This window comes from Oncorhynchus tshawytscha, linkage group LG33 (assembly GCF_018296145.1).
Source record: "Oncorhynchus tshawytscha isolate Ot180627B linkage group LG33, Otsh_v2.0, whole genome shotgun sequence".
Lineage (NCBI taxonomy): Eukaryota > Metazoa > Chordata > Actinopteri > Salmoniformes > Salmonidae > Oncorhynchus > Oncorhynchus tshawytscha.
Window position 1 is genome coordinate 41,702,215 of NC_056461.1, and position 10,000 is coordinate 41,712,214.

Consider the following 10,000-nt stretch of genomic DNA (forward strand, 5'->3'; position numbering starts at 1 on the left):
CTCCTGTCATCTATTACACACACCTGCCTTCCCTTATCACGCACATCAGCGATATAGGGCTCAACTGGACTCACTCACCTGTTTATGACCTCCCTGAAAACTATGAAATAACACATATGGAATCATGTGGTAACCAAAAAAGTGTTAAATCAAAAAAATATTTTAGATGTGAGATTATTCAAAGTAGCCACCCTTTGCCTTGATGACAGCTTTGCACACTCTTACCTCAGTTACCCAACAAGTGACCCAACTAATTGGGTCAAAAATAACCCAACATGTGTTCTGTCCACTATTTACCCTGCGCTGGGTTCTATTTTTTTTAGAGTGTAGCAACAGGTGTAGGAGCTCAGTGTATAGGCCTAGAGAGTGTGTGTGTGGGTTGAGTTCATGTGACCCTGGCGGAATAACCGTTGTGACTGAGCGTTCTTCCTGTGAGGTATAGCCCTGATCAGGAGCAAAGCATTCTGGGAGAGTTGTGACTGAGCGTTCTTCCTGTGAGGTATAGCCCTGATCAGGAGCAAAGCATTCTGGGAAGGTTGTGACTGAGCGTTCTTCCTGTGAGTTATAGCCCTGATCAGGAGCAAAGCATTCTGGGAGAGTTGTGACTGAGCGTTCTTCCTGTGAGGTATAGCCCTGATCAGGAGCAAAGCATTTTGGGAAGGTTGTGACTCAGCATTCTTCCTGTGAGGTATAGCCCTGATCAGGAGCAAAGCATTCTGGGAGGGTTGTGACTGAGCGTTCTTCCTGTGAGGTATAGCTCTGATCAGGAGCAAAGCATTCTGGGAGGGTTGGATCATTGGATCATTGATCAAAGACCCTGGATCATTGTTACTCTAACTTCCGCGACGCATATAAGGCCCTGCCCCGCCCCCTTTCGGAAAAGCTGACCACGACTCCATTTTGTTGATCCCTGCCTACAGACAGAAACTAAAACAAGAAGCTCCCACGCTGAGGTCTGTCCAACGCTGGTCCGACCAAGCTGACTCCACACTCCAAGACTGCTTCCATCACGTGGACTGGGAGATGTTTCGTATTGCGTCAGACAACAACATTGACGAATACGCTGATTCGGTGTGCGAGTTCATTAGAACGTGCGTTGAAGATGTCGTTCCCATAGCAACGATTAAAACATTCCCTAACCAGAAACCGTGGATTGATGGCAGCATTCGTGTGAAACTGAAGGCACGAACCACTGCTTTTAATCAGGGCAAGGTGTCTGGTAACATGACTGAATACAAACAGTGCAGCTATTCCCTCCGCAAGGCTATCAAACAAGCTAAGCCCAGTACAGAGACAAAGTAGAATCTCAATTCAACGGCTCAGACACAAGAGGCATGTGGCAGGGTCTACAGTCAATCACGGACTACAGGAAGAAACCCAGCCCAGTCACGGACCAGGATGTCTTGCTCCCAGGCAGACTAAATAACTTTTTTGCCCGCTTTGAGGACAATACAGTGCCACTGACACGGCCTGCAACGGAAACATGCGGTCTCTCCTTCACTGCAGCCGAAGTGAGTAAGACATTTAAACGTGTTAACCCTCGCAAGGCTGCAGGCCCAGACGGCATCCCCAGCCGCGCCCTCAGAGCATGCGCAGACCAGCTGGCCGGTGTGTTTACGGACATATTCAATCAATCCCTATACCAGTCTGCTGTTCCCACATGCTTCAAGAGGGCCACCATTGTTCCTGTTCCCAAGAAAGCTAAGGTAACTGAGCTAAACGCCTACCGCCTGGTAGCACTCACTTCCGTCATCATGAAGTTCTTTGAGGGACTATTCAAGGACCATATCACCTCCACCCTACCTGACACCCTTGACCCACTCCAATTTGCTTACCGCCCAAATAGGTCCACAGACGATGCAATCTCAACCACACTGCACACTGCCCTAACCCATCTGGACAAGAGGAATACCTATGTGAGAATGCTGTTCATCGACTACAGCTCGGCATTCAACACCATAGTACCCTCCAAGCTCGTCATCAAGCTCGAGACCCTGGGTCTCGACCCCGCCCTGTGCAACTGGGTACTGGACTTCCTGACGGGCCGCCCCCAGGTGGTGAGGGTAGGCAACAACATCTCCTCCCCGCTGATCCTCAACACTGGGGCCCCACAAGGGTGCGTTCTGAGCCCTCTCCTGTACTCCCTGTTCACCCACGACTGCGTGGCCATGCACGCCTCCAACTCAATCATCAAGTTTGCGGACGATTACCAACAACGACGAGACGGCCTACAGGGAGGAGGTGAGGGCCCTCGGAGTGTGGTGTCAGGAAAATAACCTCACACTCAACGTCAACAAAACTAAGGAGATGATTGTGGACTTCAGGAAACAGCAGAGGGAACACCCCCATCCACATCGATGGAACAGTAGTGGAGAGGGTAGCAAGTTTTAAGTTCCTCGGCATACACATCACAGACAAACTGAATTGGTCCACTCACACAGACAGCATCGTGAGGAAGGCGCAGCAGCGCCTCTTCAACCTCAGGAGGCTGAAGAAATTCGGCTTGTCACCAAAAGCACTCACAAACTTCTACAGATGCACAATCGAGAGCATCCTGGCGGGCTGTATCACCGCCTGGTATGGCAACTGCACCGCCCTCAACCGTAAGGCTCTCCAGAGGGTAGTGAGGTCTGCACAACGCATCACCGGGGCAAACTACCTGCCCTCCAGGACACCTACACCACCCGATGCTACAGGAAGGCCATAAAGATCATCAAGGACATCAACCACCCGAGCCACTGCCTGTTCACCCCGCTGTCATCCAGAAGGCGAGGTCAGTACAGGTGCATCAAAGCTGGGACCGAGAGACTGAAAAACAGCTTCTATCTCAAGGCCATCAGACTGTTAAACAGCCACCACTAACATTGAGTGGCTACTGCCAACACACTGTCAATGACACTGACTCTACTCCAGCCACTTTAATCATGGGAATTGATGGGAAATGATGTAAATATATCACTAGCCACTTTAAACAATGCTACCTTATATAATGTTACTTACCCTACATTGTTCATCTCATATGCATACGTTGATACTGTACTCTATATCATCGACTGCATCCTTATGTAATACATGTATCACTAGCCACTTTAACTATGCCACTTGGTTTACATACTTATCTCATATGTATATACTGTACTCGATATCATCTACTGTATCTTGCCTATGCTGCTCTGTACCATCACTCATTCATATATCCTTATGTACATATTCTTTATCCCCTTACACTGTGTATAAGACAGTAGTTTTTTTGGAATTGTTAGTTAGATTACTTGCTCGTTATTACTGCATTGTTGGAACTAGAAGCACAAGCATTTCGCTACACTCGCATTAACATCTGCTAACCATGTGTATGTGACAAATAACATTTGATTTGATTTGATTTGATTTGGGTTGTGACTGGCCGTTCTTCCTGTGAGGTATAGCCCTGATCAGGAGCAAAGCATTCTGGGAGAGTTGTGACTGAGCGTTCTTCCTGTGAGGTATAGCCCTGATCAGGAGCAAAGCATTCTGGGAGGGTTGTGACTGAGCGTTCTTCCTGTGAGGTATAGCCCTGATCAGGAGCAAAGCATTCTGGGAGGGTTGTGACTGAGCGTTCTTCCTGTGAGGTATAGCCCTGATCAGGAGCAAAGCATTCTGGGAGGGTTGTGACTGAGCGTTCTTCCTGTGAGGTATAGCCCTGATCAGGAGCAAAGCATTCTGGGAGAGTTATTTATTACTTCTGACGTCCACACTTCCTATAGCACGATATCAGACCTGAGACCTAGGTGTGTGTGTGTGTGTGTGTGTGTGTGTGTGTGTGTGTGTGTGTGTGTGTGTGTGTGTGTGTGTGTGTGTGTGTGTGTGTGTGTGTGGGGTGTGGGTGGGTGGGGGGGGGAGGAAGGGTTAAAGAAAGAGAGAGACGGAGAGAGATATTGTCCTTTTTATGAGCAAGCGATTGAGAGATTTTCCTCAGAACACATTATATGAGAACCCACCACCTGAGCCCAGTGCTATAAAGATATAGGTCACCCTGATTATGACATCACAAATGTAACATCGGAGAGACAGCGGTCCTCCATGTTGGAGAGCCAGACACCACTAGTCGCTACCATTAGCAGTAACTCAATCAATCCAGATGTATGTATAAAGCCATTTATTACGTTAGCAGTGGTCACTAAGTCTTTCTACAGATACCCATCCTGGAACACAGAGGGCAAGTGGAAGCACAGGACTGTTGGCTAAGGAAACAACGCTCAACTTATGGATGGCGTTCTATTCACTATAATACAGAACAGAGGAACTGTGCTGTCTCCAGTCTGAATGAGAGGAGAGATCTGTCTCCATTATGAATGAGAGGAGAGATCTGTCTCCAGTCTGAATGAGAGGAGAGAGGAGGAGAGATCTGTCTCCAGTCTGAATGAGAGGAGAGATCTGTCTCCATTATGAATGAGAGGAGAGATCTGTCTCCAGTCTGAATGAGAGGAGAGAGGAGGAGAGATCTGTCTCCAGTTTGAATGAGAGGAGAGGAGAGATCTGTCTCCATTCTGAATGAGAGGAGAAGAGATCTGTCTCCATTCTGAATGAGAGGAGAGGAGAGATCTGTCTCCATTCTGAATGAGAGGAGAGGAGAGATCTGTCTCCATTCTGAATGAGAGGAGAGGAGAGAGCTGTCTCCATTATGAATGAGAGGAGAGATCTGTCTCCATTCTGAATGAGAGGAGAGGAGAGATCTGTCTCCATTCTGAATGAGAGGAGAGGAGAGATCTGTCTCCATTCTGAATGAGAGGAGAGGAGAGATCTGTCTCCATTCTGAATGAGAGGAGAGGAGAGATCTGTTTCCAGTCTGAATGAGAGGAGAGATCTGCCTCCATTCTGAATGAGAGGAGAGATCTGTCTCCATTCTGAATGAGAGGAGAGGAGAGATCTGTTTCCAGTCTGAATGAGAGGAGAGATCTGTCTCCATTCTGAATGAGAGGAGAGATCTGTCTCCAGTCTGAATGAGAGGAGAGATGAGAGATCTGTCTCCATTCTAAATGAGAGGAGAGGAGAGATCTGTCTCCATTCTGAATGAGAGGAGAGATCTGTCTCCATTCTGAATGAGAGGAGAGATCTGTTTCCAGTCTGAACAAGAGGAGAGATCTGTTTCCAGTCTGAACAAGAGGAGAGATCTGTCTCCAGTCTGAATGAGAGGAGAGATCTGTCTCCATTCTGAATGAGAGGAGAGAGGAGGAGAGAGCTGTCTCCATTCTGAATGAGAGGAGAGAGGAGGAGAGATCTCTCTCCATTCTGAATGAGAGGAGAGATCTGTCTCCATTCTGAATGAGAGGAGAGAGGAGGAGAGAGCTGTCTCCATTCTGAATGAGAGGAGAGAGGAGGAGAGATCTCTCTCCATTCTGAATGAGAGGAGAGATCTGTCTCCATTCTGAATGAGAGGAGAGAGGAGGATAGATCTGTCTCCATTCTGAATGAGAGGAGAGAGGAGGAGAGATCTGTCTCCAGTCTGAATGAGAGGAGAGAAGAGATCTGTCTCCATTCTGAATGAGAGGAGAGGAGAGATCTGTCTCCATTCTGAATGAGAGGAGAGGAGAGATCTGTCTCCATTCTGAATGAGAGGAGACATCTGTCTCCATTCTGAATGAGAGGAGAGAGGAGGAGAGATCTGTTTCCAGTCTGAATGAGAGGAGAGGAGATAGCTGTCTCCAGTCTGAATGAGAGGAGAGGAGAGATCTGTCTCCAGTCTGAATGAGAGGAGAGTAGAGGAGAGATCTGTTTCCAGTCTGAATGAGAGGAGAGGAGAGGAGATAGCTGTCTCCAGTCTGAATGAGAGGAGAGGAGAGATCTGTCTCCAGTCTGAATGAGAGGAGAGTAGAGGAGAGATCTGTTTCCAGTCTGAATGAGAGGAGAGTAGAGATCTGTCTCCAGTCTGAATGAGAGGAGAGGAGAGATCTGTCTCCATTCTGAATGAGAGGAGAGATCTCTCTCCATTCTGAATGAGAGGAGGAGAGATCTGTCTCCAGTCTGAATGAGAGGAGAGGAGAGATCTGTCTCCAGTCTGAATGAGAGGAGAGATCTGTCTCCAGTCTGAATGAGAGGAGAGATCTGTCTCCATTCTGAATGAGAGGAGAGAGGAGAAGAGATCTGTCTCCAGTCTGAGAAGAGGAGAGGAGAGATCTGTCTCCATTCTGAATGAGAGGAGAGATCTGTCTCCAGTCTGAATGAGAGGAGAGATCTGTCTCCAGTCTGAATGAGAGGAGAGGAGAGATCTGTCTCCAGTCTGAATGAGAGGAGAGATCTGTCTCTGCTTGATGTTCACTTACGGTTTTATGGAACATTCAGTTGTTGTCATGGCAACGTGCTGTCGGCTGGGCCAGTTGGTTGCTGTGGCGATTTGTTGTTGTCATTTATTTCTTCCTCCGTCCCCTGGGCATCATGGTAACTGACAGCTCCACTAGCTGCTTCCTGTCTTCCTCCATCCCCCGGGCGTCATGGTAACTGACAGCTCCACTAGCTGCTTCCTGTCTTGGCCAAGCGGTGATAAGGCCCCTGACAGAGACAGACCTGGTGTGTGTTTGTGTGCGTGATTGTGTGTGTGTGTGTGTGTATGTGTGTGTGTGTGTGTGTGACATGAGATTTGATGTAAGACAACATTCTTATAATAATAGTCTGTCTTATTGGTACAATCATCACTCACAATTCAAAATATTTTGTATCTGTGTGTGTGTGTGTGTGTGTGTGTGTGTGCGTGTGTGTATTGGTGCAGGAGGAAGGTGGAGATCATGCACACACACAGCCTGTTCACCCTGCTGGGAGAGAGGCTGATGATCCACACCAGCACAGTCAGCGTCACCACCTATAACACACTCTATGAGGTAGGTAACACACACACACACAAGAGCCTCCCACTGCCTGACACACACCATCACAGGGGAGAGGAGCCACCAACTGGTGGTGGTCTTGATAAAAGGTGCCGGTGACATCATCCCTGTTAGAGGGCGTGGCAATGACACGTAGGAGACAGATGTACATAACACACAGCAACCAGGAAGTAGGAGGGAACTAGTGGAGGCAACCAGGAAGTAGGAGGGAACTAGTGGAGGCAACCAGGAAGTAGGAGGGAACTAGTGGAGGCAACCAGGAAGTAGGAGGGAACTAGTGGAGGCAACCAGGAGGGAACTAGTGGAGGCAACCAGGAAGTAGGAGGGAACTAGTGGAGGCAACCAGGAAGTAGGAGGGAACTAGAGGAGGCAACCAGAAGGGAACTAGTGGAGGCAACCAGGAAGTAGGAAGGAACTAATGGAGGCATCCAGGAAGTAGGAATTAACTAGTGGAGGCAACCAGGAAGTAGGAGAGAACTAGTGGAGGCATCCAGGAAGTAGGAAGGAACTAGTGGAAGTGATAATGGTTGAATGGTCAGTTCAGGATGGTGGATTGGTCAGGAGAGGTTCAGTAGGGGCTGAGTTAAGGTGGTGTGGAGGTTCTCTGATCTGTATCTCTCTGTCCATCTAAATAACACAATGTGTTGGGGGTTTGAGATCCCCCACCTGGTACAGCTTGTGATTTGCTGGCCAGGTCACGTGACACTAGCCATGGGAGAGAGTTCTGGAAGGACCTAGGTAACCCCCTAGCAACAAAGTAGCCAAGGCCAGAGGTGTAAAACTGGGGGCTATCCTCTGGGTCCCAGGGCACACACACACACACACACACACACACACAACACAAGGTATGTTTTATTCATCCTTTATTTAACTAGTCAAGTCAGTTAAGAACAAATCATTTTTTTACAATGACGGCCAAATCCGGACGATGCTGAACCAATTGTGCACCGCCCTATAGGACTCCCGATCTAGGCTGGTTGTGATACAGCCTAGAATGGAACCGGGGTCTGTAGTGACGCCTCTAACACTGAGATGCAGTGCCTTAGGCCGCTGTGATACAGCCTGGAATCGAACCAGGGTGTCTGTGGTGACGCCTCTAGCACTGAGATGCAGTGCCTTAGACCGCTGTGATACAGCCTGGAATCGAACCAGGGTCTGTAGTGATGCCTCTAGCACTGAGATGCAGTGCCTTAGACCGCTGTGATACAGCCTGGAATTGAACCGGGGTCTGTAGGGACGCCTCTAACACTGAGATGCAGTGCCTTAGACCGCTGTGATACAGCCTGGAATCGAACCAGGGTGTCTGTAGTGACGCCTCTAACACTGAGATGCAGTGCCTTAGACCGCTGTGATACAGCCTGGAATGGAACCGGGGTCTGTAGTGATGCCTCTAGCACTGAGATGCAGTGCCTTAGACCGCTGTGATACAGCCTGGAATCGAACCGGGGTCTGTAGGGACGCCTCTAACACTGAGATGCAGTGCCTTAGACCGCTGTGATACAGCCTGGAATCGAACCAGGGTGTCTGTGGTGACGCCTCTAGCACTGAGATGCAGTGCCTTAGACTGCTGTGATACAGCCTGGAATGGAACCAGGGTCTGTAGTGACGCCTCTAACACTGAGATGCAGTGCCTTAGACCGCTGTGATACAGCCTGGAATGGAACCGGGGTCTGTAGTGATGCCTCTAGCACTGAGATGCAGTGCCTTAGACCACTGTGATACAGCCTGGAATGGAACCAGGGTCTGTAGTGACGCCTCTAACACTGAGATTCAGTGCCTTAGACCGCTGTGATACAGCCTGGAATGGAACCTGAGATGGGTCTGTAGTGACGCCTCTAACACTGAGATGCAGTGCCTTAGACCGCTGTGATACAGCCTGGAATGGAACCGGGTCTGTAGTGATGCCTCTAGCACTGAGATGCCTTGCCTTAGACCGCTGTGATACAGCCTGGAATGGAACCGGGGTCTGTAGTGACGCCTCTAACACTGAGATTCAGTGCCTTGTACCGCTGTGATACAGCCTGGAATGGAACCGGGGTCTGTAGTGATGCCTCTAGCACTGAGATGCAGTGCCTTAGACCGCTGTGATACAGCCTGGAATGGAACTAGGGTCTGTAGAGTGACTGAGGGGGAGGGAGAGATGGAGGGAGAGAGAGGTGTCTGAGAGTGCCTCTAGCACTGAGATGCCTTGCCTTAGACCGCTGTGATACAGCCTGGAATGGAACCGGGGTCTGTAGTGATGCCTCTAGCACTGAGATGCCTTGCCTTAGACCGCTGTGATACAGCCTGGAATGGAACCGGGGTCTGTAGTGATGCCTCTAGCACTGAGATGCCTTGCCTTATACCGCTGTGATACAGCCTGGAATGGAACCGGGGTCTGTAGTGATGCCTCTAACACTGAGATTCAGTGCCTTGTACCGCTGTGATACAGCCTGGAATGGAACCGGGGTCTGTAGTGATGCCTCTAGCACTGAGATGCCTTGCCTTAGACCGCTGTGATACAGCCTGGAATGGAACCGGGGTCTGTAGTGATGCCTCTAGCACTGAGATGCCTTGCCTTATACCGCTGCACCACTCGGGAGGCCTCCGTGTGTGTGGTTACAATAACTTCTTATTTTCCTGTTTATAAAGTCTTACTTGTGTAATATATCTTAAAGGGGTGTGTCTTGTGTTCGATTGACAGCTTTTAACTGTCCTATCTCCCTGTAGATTCTGACGGAACAGGTGTGTACCCAGGTAGTCCACAAGCCTCACCCAGAACCTGACTCCACCGTCAAGATACAGAACCCCAGTAAGTGTCGAGACCACAACTTTTTCTCTCTGTCACTTGTCTGGGTCTGTCAGTCTTTATTAAGGTTTAAATAGGGTTTAGGGTGCCATTTTGGATGCATTGAAAGATGAGATATTATTGGTTGCCCTCTTGGAAATATTGATTAAGTAGTTGTACCTCAGAGTGATATGAAAACTAACCCCCCCCTTCTCTCTCCATCCATCTCTCTCTCTCCATCCATCTCTCCCCCTCTCTCCTCTCTCTCTCTCTCTCAATCTCCCCTCCTCCTCCTCTCTCTCTCTCTCCCTTCATCTCCATTTCTCCCCCTCTCTCTCTCCCTCCATTTCTCCCCCTCTCTCTCTCCCTCCATCTC

At 49.1% G+C, this 10,000-nt stretch overlaps 1 protein-coding gene across 1 annotated transcript in view; it reads left to right on the plus strand.

The window, feature by feature from the left end:
- The window catches only part of nbeaa (neurobeachin a), a 270,112-nt gene that overhangs the window by 181,557 nt on the left and 78,555 nt on the right, over nt 1-10,000 (plus strand). The window contains 2 exon segments of the mRNA XM_042311234.1: nt 6,743-6,851; nt 9,567-9,648. Of these exon segments, the coding sequence (XP_042167168.1) occupies nt 6,743-6,851; nt 9,567-9,648 (191 nt within the window).